General features: G+C 46.2%; 2 protein-coding genes, 1 long non-coding RNA gene and 1 other non-coding gene across 4 annotated transcripts; 1 reads left to right on the top strand and 3 right to left on the bottom strand.

The window, feature by feature from the left end:
- Positions 1–603: 603 nt before the first annotated feature.
- On the bottom strand, positions 604–3,709 carry LOC134149355 (uncharacterized). The gene is made up of 3 exons (XR_009960404.1): positions 3,623–3,709; positions 2,804–2,925; positions 604–1,042 (listed from the first exon to the last, which is right to left on the bottom strand). It is a non-coding gene; the product is annotated as an uncharacterized LOC134149355 (long non-coding RNA).
- LOC134149636 (Z30 small nucleolar RNA) lies at positions 2,266–2,363 on the bottom strand. The gene has a single exon (XR_009960475.1). It is a non-coding gene; the product is annotated as a Z30 small nucleolar RNA (small nucleolar RNA).
- Positions 3,710–5,985: 2,276 nt separating the features above from the next.
- On the top strand, positions 5,986–11,685 carry LOC134149352 (schlafen family member 13-like). Its single transcript, XM_062592390.1, has 4 exons — positions 5,986–7,084; positions 7,880–8,008; positions 8,800–9,520; positions 9,816–11,685. Exons 1-4 carry the CDS (start codon positions 5,986–5,988, stop codon positions 10,612–10,614), a joined length of 2,748 nt encoding a protein of 915 aa, XP_062448374.1. The 3' UTR covers positions 10,615–11,685.
- A 277-nt stretch (positions 11,686–11,962) lies between these two features.
- Positions 11,963–25,493, bottom strand: UNC45B (unc-45 myosin chaperone B). Its single transcript, XM_062592571.1, has 20 exons — positions 25,270–25,493; positions 24,911–25,072; positions 24,592–24,628; positions 23,503–23,678; positions 23,036–23,125; positions 22,188–22,355; positions 20,878–21,046; positions 20,288–20,458; positions 19,310–19,481; positions 18,443–18,743; positions 17,949–18,043; positions 17,163–17,304; positions 16,549–16,689; positions 16,222–16,349; positions 15,692–15,758; positions 15,221–15,334; positions 15,010–15,125; positions 13,706–13,823; positions 13,456–13,611; positions 11,963–12,536 (listed from the first exon to the last, which is right to left on the bottom strand). The coding sequence occupies exons 2-20, from the start codon at positions 25,070–25,072 to the stop codon at positions 12,270–12,272; spliced, it is 2,790 nt and encodes a 929-aa protein (XP_062448555.1). The 5' UTR covers positions 25,270–25,493; the 3' UTR covers positions 11,963–12,269.
- Positions 25,494–25,759: the final 266 nt, after the last annotated feature.

The raw sequence follows: 25,759 nt of genomic DNA, 5'->3' as shown, positions 1-25,759 counted from the left end.
AGATACACTAATAACTAGTGGACAGCACAGCCCAGTTCATTGCACTTGTGCTGCTCCAGGGCCGATGCACCTTGTTCACTCATGGTTAATAACTATTCCCTTCCCCAGAGCGGCCACTGGATGTCCTCCTATTAGGCTCTGGCTGCCTTCCACTCCACCTCCCTCCTGCACCATGCTGTACAATGCTGAATTCTTGCCAAACTGAGATTTGGCTGACTCCACAGCAGCTCTGGGACCTGCTCTGAATCACCCACATCTAAGCTTCACAGTTTAGGACAGCTGTAATTATTCTTTTGAATGTTAAATTGCTCTTTAAAGCTTATTTGACTAACAGGCATTAAGTCCACAATGGTGACAGACTCAGCAGTTACCTGGCAGATTTTATTAGTGTTCCTGCGGGTGGCTGCAAGCAGTTTGGATTTGACTGCTTTTGCTAACTGGCCTGTCCTGAGTAGCCAAATACCTATCTGTTACATTAAATTAGCTGCACTAAACAACACTATGAAACTAATTCATATTACACAAACATCCCCTTTATCTACTTTGTACACTGTAATAGTACTGTTAAGCCATGATGGTATCAAGACATACAAGGAAAGGATATTTGTTACTATACCAACTTTATTACACCAGTCTTCAGATTTACATACTAACTGTGGATGCTACATGCTCACGTATGATGTATATGCTCAGAACACTTTGTTCTGTTGCTTAATACAATTAATTACTTCGTTGACAGCACTGGAGTTAACCTAATACATCACTGTCATAATTTGACTTTTCAAGTATTTTAAAAAATGCTTAATGAAGATAAACCACATTCACATCTCAGTCACTGTTCAAAACATGAGTGCATTAACAACTGAGTTGCTTTCCCTACTTCCTTAACAGGAACTGCATAGCCTCTCTTGCTAAGAGATAACCACCATATCTATTCTCCTAGGTTTGATAAAAACAACTCCCCACACATAATATACCCATTCCCCATGGAATCTTCCCTCTCCAGGCAAGTGAGAAATGAATGTAAAGCCATCATCAAGACCTGGAAGAAAATGAAAACATGCTTAGAGAATCCCTTCATATCTTTTCCTGCACCTGCTTATTAGCCCAGCCTTTCTGGCCAGTGAAAGGGCTGCACCTTACCCCTACACAGGCCCATATGTTTCTATTAGTCCAGCTCCTCCCTACTTGCATTCCCTCTGCATCACCCCACGCTGTCTGGGCACTTTTGCTTCTAAATACCTTTTCAGGTTACGGAGTCACATGCCTTCACAAGGGGCCATTTGAAAGTATAACACTGACTCATACTAAAGACAAAGGAATCAAAATTCATTTTAACTCATTACACTATCTGCAAATTGTCTTTAGGGAAATTGTTCCTATGCCTTCTAAGATACAAATCTCTTCCTCGAGCTGGAGAATCTATTTTGTTTCACAGTATTTAGGTTTTAAAAGTTATGGAAACATAGCTATATATTGTACTATTAATGCACAACCACAAATTTGAATCTATAACACAGCTTAAAGATAAAACACTTTACATACAACGAACAAGTCATTGTGAAACAACTTCAGCCTCTGTGGGACTGCTGCCTTGCTACCTCTGTCCTCCTAAGTGCAACAGGAAGTGTTCCCATTAATTTTCTCCCAGAAAACCCCAGCATGTAATATGTAACAAATACCATCTCCTGTGAAGAGTTTCAGGGAATGCTTGTTTACTTCATTTTTTCCAATATCTGAATTTCAGCGTCCTCTGCCCTACCAGCAGCCACATCACCCAGCTGCCAGGCCCTCCCAGCTCATATCTGACATGTAGCCTGAGAGAGAGCAGAGCACCAGAGCCAGGCCCAAGGGCACAGCTCACTTCTAAAAATACTCCTGTCTCAGTGCTCGCCATCACTAGATGATAATACAGCTGAACCAAGGGTAAGGAGGTCTCTGCATGATAACCTCCATTTTACAGAGTCTGCATTATATTTACAAATGGAAGATACAGTGGCACAACATCTGGAGTTTGCTAAAACAAGTCCCACACATGGGAGAGAAAGTAAGCAACCCCTGCAACAGCAAGCTCAGTACTAAAACCAGTGTTGCAGCAAGATACAGAAATCCAAAGAAGTATTTGTGCAACTCACTTTTCAAATCAACTTCTTTCTGCTGCTAAAAAAGTCATATTTTTCACTACTTTTAAGAGATGCACCAGACACATTCAAGAAATGACAAAAGTTTCTTTTCATCCAAGTCCTAGTTGAAATTAGCCTAAATAAGCTCAGAGAGAAGATTACGTGATCATGCCCTGGTCAGAGCAAAGACACAAAGTCTCAGCAATACCAGTTCAGATAATACTTCACTCATCATTGCTTTGGGCAAATCTCATTTCCATTCGATAAGGACATCGCTCTCAAGTCAGGAACTAGAAAATTATTCTCAAGGAAGAAAAAAAAAAAGCATGATTGGTTCTGAATTGATTCTTTTCAGGATCAAATGGCTTTCTACAGGGCAGACTTCTCTGAAAAAAAAAAAAATGACCCCTGCTAGATGAGACAGGAGTGGCAATTACAAGATGTAAAAACTCCTAATTTCTATTTCTGTCTTCCTGTACTGCTCTCCGTTGCATGGCAGCACTGTGGAGGTGGTACTTGGCATTATCAATAAAGATGGATTTACCACTGAGAGCTTATGTGTTCAGCTGTGCACATGACAGAGCCATGCCAGCAGAGCAACACAGGTGAAAACTCACCATTTCTCCTTCCCAAACAATGTAACTAAGCCAGAGAAAGCACTTTTTTCCCTCCTGACACACCTGTATTCACAGGTCCCTTTTACTGCTCCTCACAAAAGTGTGCAGCAGATCCAGGAAGTTGCTTTATGCTCCAGGCTCCCCTATGAATTTGGAGCACATTTTCTTCTCCTCACCTCCTAATGCTACAGATTATAAGGGAATGAAACACGTTCAGCAGGAGAGCAAGGGAGGGGAGGGAGGTGACATGTTTGTTAGAACCAAACTGGAGCTCGGGAAGACAGGCCGCGAGCTGCTATGTCAGGGAGCACCAGAACCAGGCAAAACAGGAGGGGGGAAAAAAACCTGCCCTACTTAAAACACTGCGGAGGTCACTGGTTCTCCCTGGGGCCTGTTTCAGCGTGACGCTTCCCTCAAGCCGCTCATTTACACCCAACTTCCCATCTCCGACCCTGCACCCCCAGATCCTCCCCCGAGTGCCCGCTATATCCCCCCCCAATCCTCTGCCTGCACCCACCACCTCTGCAGTCCTTCCATCTCCCCGAAGCCCCCACACCCCGAACCCCCATCCCTGCACCCCCCTCAGTCCCCGCCCCACCGCCCGGGCCCCCCCCGACCTCCTCCAGATCCCGGGCCCCCCACAACGCCCTGGGCCCCCCTCCGCCTCAGACCGCCTCAGACCGCCTGCACCATCGCCCCCCCCCCCGCCCCTCATGCTCTATGTTCCCGCCCCCACCTCCAACCGCCTGCACCCCCCCGAGTTACTCCTTCCTCCCAGCCCCCCCACCGTCCCCCTGCACCCCCAGCACCCCTCAGATCAGATCCCCCCCCCCCGGCCCCCCTCATGTCTCCCTCCACCCCCCCGCACACGCCCCCGCTCACCCGCGCCCGGGCCGCGCAGGGGCGGAGCTTCTCGCCTTGCCCCGCCCCCTCGGCGGGCGAGGGCCAATAGCGGCGCGTGACCCTGCCGGCGGCCTGCGGCACGAGCACTGGGAAAGAGCCAATAGGAAGGCGCGCGCGCGGGTGGCGCGCGGCCGGGCGGGAGCGTTTCCCGCCGTGAGCGGGCTGGCGCGGCCCTGAGGCGGGAGCGGTGAGGGGGGAGGGGGGGGGGGCGGTCAGTGGGGCGCGGTGTGACCCGGGCGGCTGCTCCATTTCGCCGTCTCCCTCAGTGCCTGAGCCCTGCCAGGAGTACGGGCAGGAATACTCTCAAATAAGCACCCAGGTGAGGTTGTGCTCCCAGTCGCGATGTTCCCGGCTCTCCCAGGGCCTCCTCCGGCGCGGCCGGCGCACAGCTCCCGAACGCAGCGCCCTGTGCCGGTGCGCGACGGCCCGTGCTGCGGCACCGCCTGGCTGCGCAGGGGCAGCGGGGGGTGAGAAGTCGCTGTGTCCAACATCAGCCGCCCACGGGCCCAGTTCTCCCTTTTACTCAGGGTGGAAGCAACAGCTAAAAGCGTTTGTATTTTGTGCATGAAGCTGTATACCTGCACACAGAGGATGTTTCTATTTCCTTGCTCTTTTCTGCCACACTTAATATCCTCTCATCTCCCCTTGAAAACAAAGAAACAAACACACGACTCCGTTGAACGGATACCAGGGTGCCACTCATGCGCTGCTGCCCTAAGGCTTTTCAGACAAACCCACAGCTTCCCATTTCCCACCCTCGCTATGGCCCGGTTCCGGTGCCAGGATGAGAAAGTAAAAATACTGAATCCGATACTGCAAATAAAGATAAGCAGAGCCTATCTTCTACATGGGGCTTTCTAGCTTGTGGTCTTCTTTTCCAGCTTCTGGGACTGTTTCCCTGACTTTGGGGCTGCCAGAGGGTTAATGAAGTCGAAGCTTTCTGCGCTGAACAAACAGTGCCACCCAGGAACAGATTACTTGGGGGATTTCTTCTAGGGCTTTTGTTTTCTCACTCCCTGGCTCTGGTAGGCTTTGGCAGCCAGAAGGGGAAGGAAGTGACTGTTGCGAAGGGCTGCTTCACTTGCAGAAACTAGTCATGAACTAGTGCAGAGGAGAAGAATGGAAACCAGGGAAATGGAGTAAGTTTTGTTTCTTTCAGATTTTAAGGGATGGAGGGGTCAGGAGGAGGAATGCAGGTGGCCCACCATAGGTGCTTTGAATCCCCACGATTGCTGTGCATCACTTCAGGACTTACTTACCGATCTAAAACTGATATTTCAAATACTGATGTTTTAGCCCAGAACTGAGAAAATGAGATGGGGCAGGTCTTTTCCTCTGTCATGTCAGTGGGAGTCTGAGATTGCATCAGCTGGACAGGTTGTCCTGTTGCAGCAAAGTAGAGAACGGCTGGGAAAATTCCTTCGGCTGGTAGGAAAATTAGCCTTGCTACTGTGGGGGTATCTCAGCTCCAAGCTACTCGGGGCAGAGCTACATTTTTCAGCGTAGCTAACAGAAGAAACGCAGAAAAGGCATGCAACTCCTCTCCTGTATCGTATCTGGAGGGGATGTGTGTTTTGGTGCTAGTGCCATACAGCTCCCTGGCTTATTGCTTGGTCATAAGAAAGGCGTATCTCTGCCACTGGGAAGTAATTGCACTCCTGTTACAGGGGAGATCTCTTCTAGGTTCATTCTCATTTATTCCTAGATGCTTTTGTGCAACCAAAGTGCATTGCTGCCGAGGGCGGGGGGCAGGATTTCAGCTTAAGCAGTTGGCTCTAATGTAATGCAGATAGAGGTTCCAACCATTTTAAGGTGTTTGTCTGCAGTGCGAAATTAGCAACTAGCCAAGATTCAGCCACCTAACTTGCAAGGGTGGCCAAACAGAGTTGCAGGTAGCCGGGATAGCTGTTATTGTTTATTAATTATTAATCAGTAAGTTTCCTGTGCTGATGAGTCTTGAGATTCAGGTGAGTCTTAGCACAACTGATTTGAGTCATTACAGCAGTCAAGTGTTATTCTATTAATGGCAAGAACAGTCCTCTCTGAGATACCAGGTAGATGCACCGCAAAACGTGTCTGTTGCAGATGGTTTCTTAAGTGTATAGATGCCTTCATGGTCTATGGCAATGGAGGATCTTCAAGGTTTCCCAAAAAGCACTTCAGGAATATTTGGGGCTAGAACAAATGACTGTAATTTATGCTTCATCTCTCATCCCTATGATCTGGTGTATTTATTATTTGAAGGATGGCCACTGTTTAGTAAATGTTTTTGGAAGTCTTTGTAAGATTGAGGTCTCAAAATAAATGTTAAGCATTTTTTTTACAATTGTTTCAGGCCCAGAATGGCTCTTGAAAAGAACCAACAGCAGCAGCCCTCTGTTGATTTAGCAACAAAGTATCCTGAAATAGTTGTGAAAGTAGGAAAAATATGTTTTGGTGAAAAATCAAGGAGAAAGATATCAAAAAAGTTAAGACATGATCAAAAACACACACTTGCCAGTGCGGTGTGTGCCTTGCTAAACTCTGGAGGAGGCGTGGTAAAAGCAGAAATTGAAAATGAAAACTATAGCTTTGAGAGAGATGGAATCGGACTGGATATAGAAGAGACTTTTCGGTCACTTCTTCTGTCACCAGACTTGGTAAAATACCTTGACTTTGAACAGCAAGATAATTACCTTTTGATTTTTATTAAAACCTGGAGCAGTGAAAAATCTTCCTTAAACTCTAGCACTGCAAAGCCACGTATCTGTAGCCTGACTTCTGGATTGTATATAAAATGTGGTGCTTCTCTGTCCCATATGACCCCTACTGAGGCTTTTGGATTCCTTGAAGAAAAGCAAGCTAAAGCCAGGAGAAGGCTGAGCTCAGGACCAGTTGCTAAAAAAAGGAAGATACCGGATGTTGAAGGAATTAAATATACCATAAACAATACTGTTGCTGAGTTATTTAATAGGGACCAACTGCAGTATGGAGAGACCTTGAATTTCACCGAGTCAGAAGATGTGGAATTTAAACACTATTCAACTGAGAAGTTCTTGACTCGTGTTAAAGAGAGTCTACCTCAGTATATATCTGGATTTGCAAATGCTAATGGAGGGTATTTATGGATTGGTGTGGATGATGATAGGAGAGTACAAGGATTCAGCAGCAGTGATGAAGACCTTAAAAATTTAAGCCAAGCAATCATTTCTGTTCAATACAAGTTAACCCTCTTCCATTTCTGTGATAATAAATTTGAACACAACATAATGTATAAACACAAAATCCTCAAAGTATACAATGAGCTTGGAGAGCACTGTGGATACGTCTGTGCTGTGAAGATTGAACCATTTACTTGTCCCGTATTTTCAGAAGATCCATGTTCATGGCTTGTGGACAGTGACAGTATCAAGAGACTGAAAGCGTCTGACTGGGCTGCATGGATGACCTCTGCTGATCCAGGTCCAAAAGATCTGGAACAATCCCTTTCCAGTTTGGATATTCCCTTTTGTTTCCTTGCTCCTTGCCTGGCAGCGTTGCTTGCCTTAAGTATTCCTCTCTGATTTTCTCTTTGGTCCTGACCAAACCAACTATTTTGACTGCTTTATTTCCTTGCTAAATACCTGTCTTTCTGCTACTTATCTCCTTTAATGCTTCTTTTAGGCTGCAGCAGGTTGTGCTTACTGGAAGCCTGATATATGTTACTTCATACTTCTGCAGTGTGAGCTCTCTGTGTGTTGACAAGGGCTGCTACTGAGGTTAGACCACAGTGTGCATATGTTTTCTATGTAGTTGCCATAGTTCATTTTTTTCTTTCTGGCTGAATCTTGAAGGACGGGAGGAATTTGTACACCAATGCAAATAATGGTCTTTTCTATACCATCCCTCCTATTTTTTGGAGAGTTTCCACTGCTGCTGCCAGTCTAGGAGGGTTGAGGGCTGTGGATAGAGAGACTGTTTGCTGGATAATTCTTGGGCACTGAAAAGAGTATCACTAACAGTTAGAGGTCACAACAGCAGCTCTGTCTAACATGATCTATAAGAAAACCAAGAAAACTATAAGAAAACCAAGTCCATGGTCCATGGCCTCTGCGGCTAACAAGCTGCTGTCCACATGCGCTCCAAAAGGTCTGTTTATGCATCAGATTTTTTATTTTAAAGGAGAGTGAAAGCTTTAAAATCAGCATGAGAATAGCTTGTAGCCCTTGCACTAAGGGACAGCCATATCGTGCCATATCTTTTTTTTTTTTTCCCTAGATCTTTCACAGTTTTCTGACACCTTTAAGCTAGAGCTCAGTCTGACAGAAGGGCCGCCGCTTGCCAAACCGGTTTATTCACATCAGGGCCTTGAGAGTATTGATGAGCTTCATAAACAACTGTTTCCAGGTAGGTCTGCATACTGCTTTTGCTATCTGATAGGTTTACAACATGATTTTTAAGGGTGCGGTCAAGGTCAAAGATTAGCTTGAAGACATTCTTCAAACAGGTGAAAGAGATGGTTAGAAATCTGCCAGCAATATTACATTCAGATGCCTGGTGACCCCTTCCCTGAGAACTGATCCCGTGCCGAATTTTGATAGTTGTACATAGCAGAGCCCAGGTAGCTGAACCTCTCTGGGAACTGAGCACAGCCATGCTTATGTCTTTTTGCTTTCAGTAAATATTAACAATCTAGCACAAAATGGGAGAAAAGAGAGAAGGTCACTTGAAATCAGCCCGAAAAATGTAAAAGGGCAGGGGATAGGAACAGTCACTTAACTCTAAGGCTGGGAACAGACTGGAGAATCTGCTACCAGTTATAGTCCAGCATTTCTCTGGCACTGCAAGATCTGCCAGCAGTCCAGGAGTTCTTTTACTGAGTCATTAATCTTTGTTTCTCTATCCATTAGGCAGGTCTCCTTAACATAGTTGGCATAAGCTGGTTCTGTGCTGGCAATTTTAGCAGAAGGACTGAGAGCTGGGTAGGAGATGAGGACTGAGTCTGCTGTGGAAGTAGTCTTTGCAAAAGAAGCTAGAAACACATGGAGTCAGTAAGGTAAACTTTGAAGAAGCAGCAAAGGTGCAACCAGCTAGAGTGTGTGTTTGTAATCTTTCATCAAGATTAATTCACAGAGAATTGTGAATTAGCATGGATTAGCATGTCTTAAACTAACCATTTCTCTGCTCTCTATTGTTAGTGAAATCCAACAGCATAACATACACACCAGAAAAACTCAGAGAAGATCTCCTCCAAGAGTATCCTGGGTTGGCTAACTTACTAGAAGAACAATTGAAGGACCTTTCTGAGGGAGTTCTCATATTTTCCAGAAGCTGGGCTGTTGAAATCGGCTTGCCAGACAACCAGTTCGTAATCTGTGATGTTCTCCTAATAGCCAAGGGTAGGCCACCTACCCTCTATACAGTCTGTGAACCTTCTCATACTGTGTTTGCCTACTCAAGACGCACAGCCTGGAGGCTGAAGCAGAAATTAGTCAACACCGGGGGCTATACCCACAAGCTGTGTGTAATACCGAAGCTATTGACTTTGCTTCCAGAAATTAACTATGAAAAAGAATGGGATCTGGATATTCAAGAAATGTATCCCCCAAATTATGGTGTAATCAACAGTTACAATTTGAATGCCTTGCTGCGTGCTCTTACAGTAGCTTTGCTGAATTTCCAGTCCTTTTTAAGTGACCGTCTTGGTTCTGAGTTTTTCAACCTCTTGACCATCAAACAATACCAGCTACTGTCAGAAAATCTTCATAAAACTAAGAAGCTGTATGTTTATGGCCTACCAGGCACAGGAAAAACTGTAGTGGCCCTGAAAATCATAGAGAAAATAAGAAATATGTTTCTCTGTGAACAAGAAGAGGTTCTTTACATATGTGAGAACCAGCCTCTGAGAGATTTTGTGAAGTAAGTACTTCCTCCAACTATTCATTGTCATAATCTTTTATTTGACCAGCATTTTTAAATAGCAGAGTATTGATTAGGATATTTGGTGTGCTAGGTTTCTACCACCATTGCAGTATTTGAGTTGTGTGGTTGGAATGCATTTTTAGTAAGGCTCAAATCCTTGTCTTGCTATCCTGAGCATCTACTAATAAATATGAGTTAAATATCATTGACATTTACTTTGTTCTGATCAAGTATAACTAGTATTTTGATAGAGATTGAATAAATTTTTAAGTTACTTGTATTTCTTTTGTAGACAGAAAAACATTTGCCGTGCTGTTACAAGAGTAACATTTTTGACAAAAAGTTTTGATAAGGTGAAGCACATAGTAGTTGATGAAGCTCAAAATTTCCAAGGTGGAGATGGTGACTGGTACAAAAAAGCCCAGGATCTAACTTCATCACAACATCTCTCTCAGCCTGGCATTCTCTGGATTTTCTTGGACTACTTACAGACAAGTCACTGCTTCTCAACCGGTCTTCCACCACTACACTGGCATGATCCTGTAGAGTCACTAACCAAAGTGGTCCGTAATGCTAACAGTATCTACTGCTATGTAAAAGCAACCATGGAAGATATTGTGGAGAATTCTATCTTAGATATTCCCAGACAACGTTTAGAAGGGTTATTATGTAAAGCCACTTGTGCTCATGCTGTGCAAGGTTGTGTTAAAAAAGAAAGCAAGCTAGACAGATATGAAATAGCAAAATATGTGGTAAAACATTGTCACAGATATCTTCAAATGGGTTATGCTGAGAATGATATTGCTATTCTGTGCTACAGAGATGAAGAAGTAAGAGCATACAGTCAAATACTAAAATCAGAAATAAGAAAATCCAAGTCAAATATGTTCTTAAGAAAAATGGAGGGAGGGCTAGAAAATGGCACTGTGCTTGACAGCATCCGTCGTTTCTCTGGCTTAGAGAGAAGCATTGTTTTTGGTATTATTCCTGTTCCTATGCCCTCCCAGGAAGCAATTTTCAAAAACATACTAGTCTGCGTAGCGTCCAGAGCTAATTTACAGCTACATTTGCTATTTGATCACTGGGTTTAAAAAACCATCTAGGATCCCAAGAAGGCCCTTGGAGAGGACAATGGTTATACTTTCTGAAGTCTTTCGGCTCCGCGTAAAGTGTAAGGCTTTTCTTTGCAGGCCTTTGCAATAGCCCACAAATGCAAACTTAGCTTACCTTGGGAAGCCCCTCCAATCTGTTTTAAACCAAAGTTACAAAAAGGCGTAGAAAAGAGATACTTCAAATGACAGTAGAATTGCATCACTCACTGGAGGCTACTTTCAAGGAGTTGCAAAGCCCTAGTCTCAGCCTTTGACTGCACAGGAGTCACATTGGTAAGTGAAAACCAGTATGCCAGGACAGGAAATTAGAATTCTTTCTGGCTTTTAACAGCTCATTCCCATACCCATAGTAAGCCACCCAAATAGCTTAGGCATCCAATGTTGGAAGTCATCTTTTTAAAAAATAGCTTCCCTTCAAGATACTCAGAAAAGAAAAAGGGGGGGGGGAGAAAAGCTGCTGTCCAAGTTTCAGCTAAGAAATACAAATAAATGGCTTTTACAAAAATAGCTTGCCACTCTGAACTCCAGAGGTAGTCAGTACAAATTAGAAAACCCTCAACTGCAAAGAAGAGAATTAGTGGACAAGGGAAACTTTGCATAAATGACTTTAGAAAGCAATGGCATTTTCGTCTTAGTTTCAGACATACTGGCTAGGTAAAAGTACCTGTAAAGAGTTAGGTGCATATACTTTTGAAAGAGCCAAAATTCTTAAAACTGAGCATCCAAAATTGTAGGCCAAGTGAAAACAACCCAACATGGACACTTAGTCTTTATATTGTTTTCCTTGCAATGTAATAGCTAGAGTGGATGGATACTGATCTGCATGTGGGGAATCACTGACATTCTGGTGATCCCCGTTAAAACTGTTTTAATGCACTTGATTTTTAGATCATTGTTGTGTAAAATTATAATTACTATATGCTGATTCCTCCCCTGCCCCGGGATTAAAAAAAAGGGCCCATGATTCTGTATTGTATGTAGCATGTATAAAGAATCTATGCTTGGATGTAAACATTTACACAGTAAATGCCAATGTGAAAAACTCATGGATTTGCTTCTCATTCTGCTTCTTTCATAAATTAGGTATTTTCAATATTCCTTGTTAAGCCACGCAGTGCGTCCGCTAGCATGAACTTCAGCTTGTCCTATTAGTGCTGCTTCCTCATACAGCCTACTTGTGATGACTTTGCATATTCACCTGAGCAGCATTAGGTATTTTGCAAGCCTAGCCTCTATGAACTATTTTCTCCCTAGATACGATGTAAGATTGCAAGGAAGAAATCTCCAAAATCCTTCATTAGCTTTAAGGAAAGCAGAACAGCAGAGATTCCACACAGAACAAAGTAGTGAATTTATTAAGAATCCACCCACCATCCTCACACACTGGCACTCCAATTAAAGCCAATTAAAAAAATCCCATAAAAAGAAAAGAAAAAAAAAGCACACAAACACCCTCAAACCTATTTTCTCACTACAGCATGGGAAGCAATGAAATCCTCTCCTGCTGTCCATCCTAGGAATCACGGAAGTACCAGGAGTTGCGGTAGTTACGGAACAGTTCACCTGAGAGCAGGTGATTTCTCAGCAGCCTTCCCCCAACACACACACAGCTTTTTTGGGTGCTTTTCATTTCCTTATGCCTGAGAGAGAGGTTTGATCAGCCCGTAATCCATGCACCTTGTAAGGCAATCACGTGCTACATTGATGATGTGCTGCTTCTTGGGGTCATCTTCTTGCTTCCCAATAAAAGTCAGGATCTCTAAGAGCTCTGTCTCCACCAGCTTCTTTGCCAGTTCTTTGCCAGCACCCATTAAATTGAAAGCTATGACCAGTCCACGGTGTTGCACTTCCATGTTATCATGCAAGCAGAGCCTCTGCAGGATTTCAAGCCACTGGGTTGTCTGCAAGGGGTTAGAGCATTAGTATCAATCTGAAAGCAACTCGACATGGAATTTGCATTTGGCAAGGCATTTCCCAGCAAAAGGAAGCACGCGGACTCACCTCGTCACACTCTTGTGTCAAGAATGGTTCTTTGATTCTTTAAGGAAACCTGACTCCAAACTTTAGAGCCCAATTTCTGTTTGCTTAAAAAGTCAGAAGTTTTCTTGGCCCTTGCACCACAGAAAACAGAACAGCTTCATGTTTAGGCTGGTGAATAATTTCTGTGCAAAGAATCTAATCAGAGTATTGGCAGAGCCAAGAAAACCAGGAGCAGAACATCTCCTCCCCTCACTGACTCCCCTAGCCTCTCCTCCTACTTGGTTGATCATTTCTATTCTAACAAACACCAATGTCCAAATTTGACATGTACAATGCAACAGAGTTCATGAGTTCTCAAGCACAAATCTTCAGAGATATTAAGCTATTACAGGGTCTGTGCTGGGCTCCCAGGATTATGATGTTGAGATGTTTTTGGGATCTGTAAAACTCAATAGGTATCTATCAAGTTCTTTTCACTTCTGCGTGAAGCAAGATTTGAATTCAAGTTTATGAAATATCAGAAGATTTAAGGGTCTATAGAATATCTTGCATTCCTAACTATTCTTATTTGACAGTTAGTAGCCTGACTTCAGCTTTAGAAGCAGCTATATAGAAATGTTACAGCTCTGATCTGAAGTCTTAGAGGCTGGTATAAGAAAACTGCTGTACTGTGTGCAGGGATGGAGTAGGAACATACACACACAGGTCTTGCTTGACAAGTATAAGTTCTTCACTAGTAAACTGGTGGACTAGATCTTTCTTTTGAGAGGCATTTCATGACTGAGGCAGGCCCCTTCAAGGGTATTTCTACCCTGCTGATAATCAGGCTTATGTCCTTACCACTTCAGTCATCTTAGAGCAGAGTTTCTTTTGTGAAGCTGTAAGCATGGCTAGAGCTCCTGCTGCTGCAATCTGGACTTTCTCATCATCTTCACCACATAGTAATACCATCAACTTCAGCCGGTCATTTCCATCAGCCACAAACCGCTCTTGAACCTGAAAAAAAAGAGAGAATACATTTATGAAATCCTCCCCGTAGTGGCTCACGAGCTGTTGCACGCAGTCAAGTCCAAAACACACAGTGAGTTACCTCTTTGTTGACCACGAGGTTGCACATACACTGCGTGGCTGCTTGTCTAAGTTGGTCATGATTCTCAAACATGTAGTTTTCAATGTCTGGCAAGGCTCTCTCTTTGACTATCTTCATCCTGTGTTGAAGAAGAATCAGAATATAGTTACATGACATGCAATAACCAACTTAAAATACTAACTGAAGACATAGGGGAGACAAGGGAGGCCTTAAAACAAGTCTGTGCCTATGGCACTGAAACTCATAGCATGTAGTTAATCCTTTGTCTAATACAGATTGAGTTCATGTTGAGTTTCCTTCTACTAGAGGAAAATTTATTACTTTTCCAGGCTATTTTATAAATCTTTTAGTTTCAAGACATTTACAAGCTCTGTCAAAGGTAGTTCAAACTGACCAGCCTTCACAGTCCTAGGAGAAAATGGTTGAATCCAGCTTCAGCACAGCTGAAAAGGAAACTAATGAAGCCACCTATCAAAGAAGCTCATGATGTACGAGATTTGATCTGCCAGAGTAAACACATATGCTCCGTCATAGCTATTCTTCCAAACAAAATGAAAATGCCAAGGGAGAGAACAGAATCAGTATGGTGAACGCACAATGAATCCAATGTGGATGGATATTTTGGGGGATTGCATGAACCAAGGGTGCAAAAATTCTATCTAGCTTGAAAGGGCTGGCAAGAACATTACCCCTGGTTCTCCATCCATCCCAATGCATGGAGGACTAAACATGTAATTCCAAGATCAAATTAAGATGAATGAAGTCTGACAGCAATGGCCCTGCCCTCCTCTTCACTAGCACTAGCTTTGTGCTGTCCTATGGACTTTTAGGTCAATGAACTGACTTGATGGGAAAGTAACCCAAGAAAAACAAAACACAGTTATTTTGCTGGTCTGTTTTCAGGCTGGGCAACCACATGAATGTTAGTGCTGGCACAGGAGGCAGAGAAATGCCCAGTCAGGACAAAGCAAGAGAGGAGAAATACAGGTGAAAAATGACCAATTCTGTAAAATTAGCATTAAGCATATATAATTTGTAAAAATCTAAAACTGTTTTAAAAACTAACCCTACCTATACACTCTGAAAAGAGGTTAAGGGAATTGGTGTGTGTAAAACAGATGTCTTCGGGGGAGAAAAAGCCCCCCAAAGGTCCATAACAGATCAATTTGCATCAGGGCTTTTGACAACTCTACACTGAGAGCCCAGAAACAGACTTGGTATATTCATTCTCAGCTTTTCTAGAGCACTTCTTCCTTTCCTAGATGCTTCATCAGGAGTGAAAGTCAAAAAATAGTTGAACTCACCTAAGTTTATCACTTCTTCCTGAAAAGTTAGTGAGACCTAAGAGAGCCTCGTAATTCTGGAGGCCATCCCTCTCTGTGTTCAGCAGGCTCACAAGGGGCCTCACCACCTCGTACACCTAAAAACAGAAATGACACCACTGCTTTTACAGCTGCCAGGTCCTAGTGATTCCTGTTTGCTAAAGGAATTGCCAAGAAGATTGTTTTGACTTACCCTCTCCCCTGGGAACGCAATGTCTGGATTGGAGATGGCAGCAATTTTTGCCAGAGCATGAGAAGCCTTTATCTTGCCTACATCTGTGCCTTCCACAGCCAGAGGTATCAGGGCCTAGTGACCACAGCAAAGCAGGAAATGCCTCTGAGATTTGCAGAATGGACTTGATATCCTGAGTAACAAATATCCTAAAGCTTCATGTAGGTTGGAGGAGAAACACATCTGGACTGTAGTCCACAAAGATGCCTTGCTTTTGTTCTCAGATAAACACCACACCAGAGCTCGTAGCTCAGACAGTTGTTTCAAGATTGCTTCTTTGGCTTACAAAGATAGGACCAAGGTATCAGTCCTGACACAGGGGCTACTAAGATAGCTCTTGTTTTTCTGCCACTTTCCCTCACTGTAGCCACACTGCAGGCTCACAGACATTAACTGCACATCAGAATGGGCTACAAAAATAAGAGTAATCACCTTTCCACCACCTTGAGCAACAACAGTCCCACGGTCCCTGGGGTCTTCACACAAGGCGAGGAACACTCTGTAAAAGCAGAGTATCACTTACTGAAACAGTCATGCTGGAAGGCAATGACCCGTGTCCTTAACAGGAGGAGGGTAAGGCCATGAGGGGAAGCCCGACCTAGCAGGTAAACTCCAGATGTTTAACCCGGTGCCCAGGGCACTCTAGCACGAAGCATCAAATGGCAGAGTGAAAAGTTTTCAGGGCCATAAGATTGTGTTTAGAGGACATGAAATTTATAATGCATCCTAGCCAGACCGCCTTGCAAGCCACCTACAAGGTCAGCATGCAGATTTTCATGAAGTTACTCAGGAAAATCTCTCTTTAAAAAAAATTTTTTTTCACCTGCCTTTATTCCACCATCATGGGCAGAACGCACCACTCTAGCGACCAGCCCAGGCCAGGCACCCATCTCAGGCCAGGCACCCATCTCAGGGGCATGAAGGTTGGCAACACTCCCAGCCCATGACAGCAGTGAAGGTACCTGGCTATGAGCTCCTTGCTCTGGTCTGTCAGTATAGCACTGTCTGCCTTCACCATGCAGGCCAAAGCAGAGACTACTCCAGCTTTCAGCAATCGCTTCACCCGCTTCACAACAAAATCCTTCTTATCCTGAGGGGAACATTAGGAAAGGATTAGCCCTTTAGCAGCTACTGTCTTACTGACCACAGTCAAGCCTGGTTGGATAGTAAAGCAATTTCAGCCTAGTAGGCTGGGAGCCACGAGATGTGAAGTCTGTGACAGGGGGATGCACCAAAAAGTCCTCAGATTTGAGCATCTCTTCCCAGCTCCCTGGCTGTACACAACCTACCTTTGGATGCTCCTCAGGCACATGTTGCTTTGAGAATTTTGCCAGTTGTACCAGCTCTGGGACCAATTCCTTGGTATCATAGCTGTTGGTACAATTCACCAGTGCAGAAGCCACAGAATACAGGATAGTCTTGTCACTTGTCTGCACAGGAAAATAAAGTCAGAGGCATGAGAGAATGAAGAGGACATGGCAAGGGAAGTGGTCCCCTTGTTGTGCAGACCATGGTGGCAGTCCTAAGCTGAAGCCCTGCAGGCCTGTTCCCTGCTTTGCTTTTTATAGCAGGGGCTTGAAAAAACAGAAGTTTTTATGGCCATAGAGGGTGTGGTTTCATCAGATGCTGTCAATATCTTGATGCTTTAGGTTTTCACGGAAGAACATCTCAAAGTGGCTGAAAGTAAAAGTAAGATCAACCTTCCTCAGCCCGAGGAAAATACCAGAATAAGAACAAATTTGAGGTGTCTTAGTGGCACAGACAAAACTGAAATCTTTCTAACCCAGAGATGAGGGGTTGGGCTCACAACTCCTCCTGCCTGGGTAAATGTGGTGTTGGGATGCAGAGCTGAGAGAACTTGATGCTACCAGAAGAATGAGAGAATAGAGTAAAAGGGTACAACCTTGGCTAATTCAAACATAGCTTGCAGGGCTGGCTCATCTTCAACAAAGTCATCTTTCACATCTGCATCAAGGGTTAGATACGCCAGCCCTTCCACAGCCCACTTCCTGGTGCGGGTATCAATGCTGGTGTTGCACAGCCACCTAGAGCAGAGACAAGAAATGTCTGCAGGCTGTCTCAAGAGCCAGAAGTGATTTTGTCTGGGAAGAGGGGGAGGAAAAACAAAGAGGTGCCAAGGCTGTTTCAGGCCTGAACCTGCTTTCAGGTTCTGCTACAGCTCCTACAGACCATAGGTATTTCTCCTGAGACTCGACATGTTTCTATGGCCCTTTTGATGGATCTAAAGGGGAAAGAGGACCACAACAGCCATTCAGCACTGTTTTACCTTCCCCATCACAAGAAACAGCTGATGCCCTGCTGTCTGGTGCTAATTACCGTCACCCACTCAGTCATATCCTAACTTCATGCCACCTCCTTGGTAAGTCCACTGGGTAAATTCATCCTGTGCCATTTTGATAAAGAAGGAAGGCCATCTCTGGTGTCCTTCTTGGGAAGTGAGTGAGGGATAAGGCTCATCTGCATCTTGAGTAGCAATGAGGCAGGAGGAACATAGGGCTAATTGAGCCATAGAAGTAGTCCTGGTACCCAGCACAACTGCTTTGTGGGCATTACCGGCTGTCAGGCAATGATAGCCAATGAGGGCAACGTGTGGGCAGGGGAAAGAGCATTTTGTATTTTGCAAAGAATCAAACAATAAAAGGGAGGGGGAAAAGGTGAAATGACTCACTTTCGACACTGCTTGGCTAGCTTTTCAGTGGACCCTTCAGCAAACTGCCGTAGCCCATAATCAGTGCCTCCAGCTGAGCCCAACTTGCAGAGACCCTGAGGAGGAAGAGAATACCCTAGTTAGAAAAGCTCACTAGTCCCATAGCATGGCTGCTCAAAACTAGCCAAATCCCTCATCTAAAGCTTGAAGTCAGGTCTAACCTTAAAGAAAAACATCATAATACATGGCAAATTTTTCATCCTGTAACACAAAATCTGAGCTTTGTGCTATTAGATGTCTTTAACGGAAGATTACCCTGTTTTGAATTCAAAGTTACCAATAATCCCTATTTTCTTGGTCTGCCCTCTTCTTGGAGGCAGAAGCACCATAAACCATTCCCAAACTGAAGGTGAGAGACCCTGACATGCTCCCAAGACCTCCTCCCTCTCCCAAGCCCAGGGCTAAGATGGTGAGCACCGGCAGGCAGTAAAAAGGCAGAGTGCTGACATCCTTACCACCAAGGCTCGAATTTTGATCTTCTCATTCTTGGTCTTCTTGTAGATCTCCTTCAGAAGTGCCACCCCATTGGATATGATGAAGGTGGCCCGACTCAGTTTGGTGGAGGCATGGATGAGGGCTTCTACAGCCACCAGCTGGTCAATCTCTCTCTCAGACCCACACAGGGCAACCATCATCTCCATGACTCCCTTCATGCCTAGCAGCTTGTTGCCCAAGTCAAAGGGCCCTTGCAGTACTCCGGACACTATCTGGATGGCATGGAGCGTCTTATCCATGTTCTGAGGGTCAATTTTGCTCCTACATGGGATAGAGGGAGTCAGCATGTGATTCACAGTGGGTTGCTTGCTGTTGTCATTCCCCTGTGCAGGGCAGGGGATATCCTCCATCATATTGGAGGCAATTTTCAAACTGGATCCATTGCTGCCACTCCCCACAGGAGAGCTGGAGCATGGGTGAAAGGTAGAATGAGGTTCAGAGGGATGTTCAGTTTGCCAGAAGGATGCCCTCTGTGGAGCTCAGGCAGTGGAAGCAGGGATTCCGAGGGTAGTTTTGTCTCAAGAGGATAACAGATCCCTTGTTTCTCTGCTGAACTGAGCTCCACTGGTGCAATAGATATGTATTTGGGACACAGCTGTACCCAAATTCATGCAGAGGTTGCAAACCAGCAGCTGGAGTACAATGGGAAGATTTGGACATGCTTTCTATTCCCAGCTGAAGGATTCCCTAGGAGCACAGGCAAATCACATCATCTCCCAAGGCCTCGATTAGGCATCTAAATGGACTGAAAGTGCCTTATCTCTTTAAAACCTCCTACTGATCTGCCTCTGGGCTTGCTCAGTCACATTAAACCAGCCCCGACTCACTTGATGTACTCTTCACAGATCACTCGGTAATTGTCACGCTCCGGATCACAGCGCAGGTCATCATAGAGCTTATTTAGGAGGACAGACGCAGTCAGCTGGGTGTTCTCTGTTAATGGCAGGCAGTCAGGCATCTCAGGAATCTGGCCCACCACTTTCAGTATCTTTTTCAAGCCTGGAAACATAATCAGGTAATAGGACTTTAGAGGGGAGAGGGTCTGTACAAAATTCAAGCTATTTTTGTTTTTTTACAATGAAATATCCAACTTGGGCAGTTTTCAATTGCTTTACTGCTAAATCACATAAGCCTTAGATAAAGAGACTCTTGATATTTACTGGGCAGGAGGTTCTGCTTCCCTGAGGTTACAGGTTTGCAGCATCAAGTGCTTATTCTGCTCTCAGAACAAAATAAGGAAATTTGTGCAGCAGGAAATTGTCCCCTGCTGAATCAGACATTATTGTAACGAAGCATTAAACCTACTGGCCTCCCAGACTGGAAGGCACTGAATGAGAAGTCAGTGGCTTCCAAGCAATTTGAATGTCTTAACTCTTCTTTCATTGCAAGTCTTGTTTAATAACTTTTATCAAAATGGTAACGCATGCATTAGAATTAATATAAAACACACACTTCACAAATCCCTTGTCTCCCTCCAGTTTTGAAATGACCAGTTTAAGAAACTGGCTCTGCAGGTTTCATCTATCCTACCCAAACTGAACCACCCATCCAAGCCAAATCCTCCAAACATTAGCAAATACATCAGAATAAACTGGAGTTCTTTGAAGCTAATCCATTAGACAAAAGTTCTTGTCCTCATACACAGGTTTTGTTCTCTCAATTTTAGAACTGCTTCCAGCTATTATGTCTTTCTACTCCAGCTTGCATCCACCAATAAAAAACAGAAGAACAGTTTTACAGGTATTCAAGTCAGATTACACAGCTCCATGTCTCTCAAACCAGTGTAAGGATGGAGGAGGACTCACCATTGTCGATGACAAAGGTGGTCCTACTGTTGTCGTGGTCCTTCAGATCCGTCCTTGGTATATTCTTGTTGAGGAGGTTGAGAGCTCGGTCTCGTCCTTGCCCCGATACTTTCTTACTGACCAACATACCCAGCAAACGCATTGTGATCATCCTCAAATCTTTTTTGGTATCTACAGAATCAAGGCAGTAGCAGCCAGTTAGAAGTCTCCCCTGACAGCCAGCGAATGCAGTGAAAACCATTCAAAGGCACGGCATGACTGGAATATATGTATTTAAATCAACAGCGAGGATGAGAACTGTGTGCACGTTGTGGTTCTGGACAGCTGAAAGGTAGAGTGGCTGAGGAAGGAGTTGGCATCTCCACTTGCAAGCCCATTAGCTGGTTTTCAGCACACTCCTGAGCAAGTCCGTTCCTTCGTCACGGCCTACACAGCACCTCCAGGGCTGCAGCTTCACAGAGTGCTGCACCATCGTGGCTAGAAACTATAGCAAATTCCTCAAAGAAGGGGAAATAGGAGGGACATGCTGGGTGCAGAGCCCTGCCCTCCTCTCTCCTTGTCCAAGCGACCGCTCAGCCATGCACCATTACCTAACACTAGGGCCTCCTCCTTGCTGTGACGTTCCTCTTTCCCTTCACCCAGCAAGCAGTCAATGATGCTCTGCAGGAGGTTGCAGACAGCCAGGGAGATTTCTTCATTGTCTACTGACATCCACATACAAATGCTGTCAATGCCCAGGTAATGGAGAATCGCAGTGGCCTGGCCCCAGAAAGGAGAGAGCAGAGCAGTTGTCAGGAAGAGGTATGAGCTGATCCTTTCTGTACGCTTTAGAAAAGTCAAGCCTGGCTTGCACAAAGAAGGAACTTTCTTGTGTGAACCCCAAACCTATACAGGGAGTTTTGCTTATCCACCTTATTTTCCTTTCTAGCAAGACAGCTCCTAAAACCCAGAGTGGAGAGTTATAATGTGCTATTTCAGCCAGGTAGCCGAGATGAGTACGGTCAGATTTGGAAGCGGTCTTTGCACAAGGGCTGTTAACAACAAAGAGCCTGTTTAGAGCAAGAACTCCATCCTGCTGGCAGCAAACCCGGTGTATCCCTGTGCACAGTAACGCATCAGTGACTTGAGGAGGTATGTCCAGAAACGTACTGACCTACAGGGCTTCGCAGCACAGCATTTGGCACGCGGCAACATCCAGTGCTTCAGAAGAAGATAAAATGGGTCCCTACCACACTGGATTTTTATCTTATTTATCTTTTATTGTGTCCTGGGTCCCCATTTCTTCTTTGCACAGTCACACCAATATATACATTCATTTGCAAGTGTCTATCTCCTGATTCCAGCCATATGACAGAGACAGGGCTTTCTGTGAGCCACTTTACACTACATAAACTGTCTCGGTCTGGAGTAATATAAAATCTAGTTCAGGGAGCACTGTGACTTGGGACCTTATCCAGCAATCTTTGCTGTCTTCTACTAGATCCTCCCTGCTTTTCTTCACCTAAGGAGCCTTGGATAACTTTTCAGAAGCCTGCAGAGACTATATGACTTGCTGCTTCTTTATAATCTGTGATGAGGGACTCGGGTTTGATCCAGCCTTGCTGACCACTACTCATTTGGTAAGGACTCATCATAAGCCTTGTTTCACCGTAGGGAACATGTACAGGTCTGACCCTGGAGATCAAGAGCACAGTCCTGGCACTCTGTGTTTTGTAGTTTCCCACTTGCTCATTTGTATTTTCCCCCTGCCAGAATTTCAGAATTTCGATTTTTCCTGCAAGAATCAGAAGGAAGAAGAAATCTCCACTACACACAAACACATTGTGAATTATTGTGATTTTCTGTTCCCCTAGTTGCATGGAAACAACAGTGAAAGTCTGAAAAGGGCCCTGTTGCTTACTCGAGCTTTATGTCTGGTGCACATGCCGGAAAGCGTCCGCACAGCTGCCAGGATCAGCTCAGGATTTTTGGTTTCTATCAGCTGCAGCAGCAGGTTGACCCCGTTGTTCTGGAATATCCTCTCTGCGCCTGCTTCCTCCCGCCCAAGGACTATGAGGTTGTTTGCAGCCTAGAGGAAAGAGCAACCAGGAGTCAGTGTCACGGCCCTGCAGGCAGCCTCCAAAATGCATCCGTGCAGCTCTAGCAAGTGTTGGTCACATGAGGAGCTACAAAAGTTCAGGACAACGTTATGAAGCGTGATCCTCTCCTGAAACAGCTTCAGGAACACTTTAGAAACTGGACAGCAGGTTACAAACTTTTTGCAAAATATCTGCTCTCTTTTGTTTCCCCTCCACCCTTTATCACCGCTAGCTATAAGTAAGAATTGGCCCTGGCAGCGAGACGTGGGGATACGCTGGTGGGAGCTGCGAGGTGGCCATCACCTCACAGCTACAGAGGACAAGCTCTGAGCCTGGCCAGCAGTTTCTCTGGAGACATCCAGGGACTGACTTTGCTCCTCTTGAGAAAAACGGGTCGCTGCTTGGAGGAGAAGGTGGGGACGGTGGCAGAGATGGGCCTGAGCAGTCCAGCTCCAAAAGGAAACTCGGTTTGAACCCAACTTCTGTATTTTGGGAGGTCAATCAGCTTCCCTTGGCACAAGGGTGAGGCCTCTTTGGGCATCTCTGCAAGATGTCTCTGCGAGTTCAGCTCCCCTCCTTGCTCCGTACCTCACCCTCCCTCTGGAGGCGGCGGGGAAGGGAACGCAGCCTGCTACGCCGCAGCATGCACTAAACAGCCGTTTTGTCTCACCTTTTCACGCTTCTCTTTCTCGCTGTTCTCATCCAGCAGAATTTCAAACATCTTCTGCACCCGCATGTCCGTGGAGAACTGAATGCGCAGCTGTACCAACACAGGAGAGCGCACGGAAATCAGGGAGGCAGGGCACCCCGGGGGAACCTTCCCACGTCACTCCAAGGAAGCCACAGACCTCAAAATCGCAGGCAAGCTAAGCTGCCTAGCAGGACGGGCTTCACTCCTCAGAAAGCAGCATTACCCACCTCCGAGACTCAGGACCTGGCTGCCACACGTAACCGAACCATTGAATACAATCCTCAGATTTACACGCTTCAGGCACGAGACTTCCAGTTAACAGGGCCTATTTATCTCCTTCCACTGTTATAAGTTTTCAATATGACCAGTAATGGTGTATCCCAGGGCAAGGATTACCCTCAGATGTCCCACATCTGCAAATCTGGGACTGTTTCCATAGCATTTACCTTCTCCTGGATGTCAGCTCCCAGTCGTCTCAGGGCCTCCTGGAAGTTCTTGTTGCGGGGTTCGAGGGTAGCACATTTCTGAGCATCTTTGAACGCCTGGTCCAGCTTCCCCAACTTTTCCAGAGCCTGGCTGCGCCGGAACAAGGCTTTGATATCCGAAGCATTGATATCAATAGCTGGGGAAGTGATCCAAAACACCAGCCATCAGAGTTTGCTTCTCGAGAGCTCCCCGGGTGAGCAGTTATATGCTTCACAACCACCACTGTTCCTCGAGGCACAGCCGTCAGTTTGGACGCCTGCCTTTGGGCACGTCTGATCGCCCAGACCAGGCTGGAGCCGCTGGCCCGGGGCGGGCACCCTGCGCAGAGCCGCTGCACGGCGCCTGCGTCCCCGGAGCCACAGCAGCCCCCGGCCCGCGACGCTGGAGGCCTCTCGCTTGCAGTGGCCAGTATCAGCTTTAAGAGCTACCAGCTCTAATGAGAAGAAATGCACAAATGCAGAGAGAAAAGGTACCAAAGCAGCAGCTTAGAGAGGTCATTAGCAGCATCCAAATCACTGCATCTCTCTACCGTGACACTAAGAGAGAATGATACTGGGTTTACAGGCCTCCAAGCCCTCCATGTGCACCTCACTCACTTTTCCCTCTTTCCCCCTCAAAGGTCACTCATAGATCTGCCAAAATGAGCTCAGCAAGATCTAACACCAGCTTTCACTGGGACTATTTTTGTTTTGCTGTGGGTGCATGCAAGCGGCATGCTGCTTTCTCCCCTCCCCACCATCCTGCACCGGTCTTGTTGGGGATCTGAGGAGAACAGCAACGTTTAAATTAAGAAGGAACGAGCCCTTTATTCAGTTCTGTGCGAACACCGTGTGTTCAGGTCAATGTTAGCATTGTAAGCTAGCAGATCAGCAGCTGGATCACGTGCTAACGCCTAGCTGTACAAAGAGAGTGCACCGCAGCCAGCGTAAGCACACGATCTTTGCATCTTCTCTACCAGCCTCCCTTCTGGCCTCGAGGGCAAGCTCCAGCAGGCTGGAGCAAGCACGGCCAGCAACGCAGCTCGTTTCTGCACGCAGCCTCCTGCTTACCTCGAGACGCGTCCGAGGCTGCCTTGACGTATTCCTCCTGCCGAATCGGGGAGGAAGGGCAATTTGTTAGCAGGGCAGTCCGCAAGCAGCGTATATCCACACTACCGACGCACGCTGCGACCTATTCCCCCCTGCTAGAGACGCGTCCCGCACAGCGTCAGCGTCTCGGCAGGAGCAAAGCTATCTGAAAAAGCACCTTTGCACGGTGCCACCACTGCCTGGAAACCTCCGGGCTGCGCCTGCACGAGGCGCCGCGGCCCCCGCCCCGCGCCCCCCCCGGGCCAGCGGCGCCCCGGCGGGCCGGGAGCCCCGTCCTCACCTTTTTCAGGAAGCACGCTGCCCTGTTCCTGTACAGCACCGCCTGCAGCGCCTTGTCCTTGCTGAGCTTTATGGCCTCGGTGTAGCTTTGGAGGGCTTTCTCGTAATCGCTGGCCTGAAAATATTTGTTGCCTTCCTCTTTCAGCTGGACGGGATCCTCCATCTGGAGGACAGAGGGGAAAAAAGAAAAAAAAATGCAAATTTTAGCCTGCCTGGGAGTATTAAGGAGAATATCAGCTCGTGCCACTTCTGTTTACAGCTGCCTGTATGACAGGGTCCCTTGGGTGAGTCGGGCCACCAAGCCAGGCTGTGCTCTGATCCCAACATATAATTAATACCCTCTTCAATAAAGCAGTTTACCGGGCTGAAGCGTTCCAAAAATCCAAGGCCCAAACTGCTCCTCAAGGCTGTGGCTTCTCAAAACCTTTTCCCAGGGTTGCAGATCCTCAGGGGTCAATTAATAAAAGAGAAAAAAGAAAAGAAAGTTTACGAAGTCAGCCGGCGCCACGGAGGGTCCGGACAGCTGGGAAAGCGCTCCCCTCGTCTGCCGCCTCCCTCGCCTCCCGCTCCAAGTTTGGGCAGGACCCGGCGGCTCCTGGGGCCCGTCAGCGTCGCCTGTCACCGCAGCCTGTCCCCACCTCTCCCGGGGAGGGCTGTGTGCCAGGCTGCTTTCGTGCCGGGGTTGGGGGGGGGGTCACCTGCCGGGGGAACCGATCCCCGCCGCCGCGCCAAACCTCAGCGCTCCCGCATTGCAGAGCGGCACAGGCGTGGGAAAGGGGGGGGAGCACGCCAAAAGAGCCCCCAGCCGGGATAGTTGACCCCCAGCCCAGTGCTCAGACCCTTTTCCCTT

The sequence above is a fragment of the Rhea pennata genome, chromosome 20, assembly GCF_028389875.1.
Source record: "Rhea pennata isolate bPtePen1 chromosome 20, bPtePen1.pri, whole genome shotgun sequence".
NCBI classification, from domain to species: domain Eukaryota; kingdom Metazoa; phylum Chordata; class Aves; order Rheiformes; family Rheidae; genus Rhea; species Rhea pennata.
The sequence above is the reverse complement of the archived record's forward strand: the minus strand, read 5'-3'. Positions and strand labels throughout refer to the sequence as shown.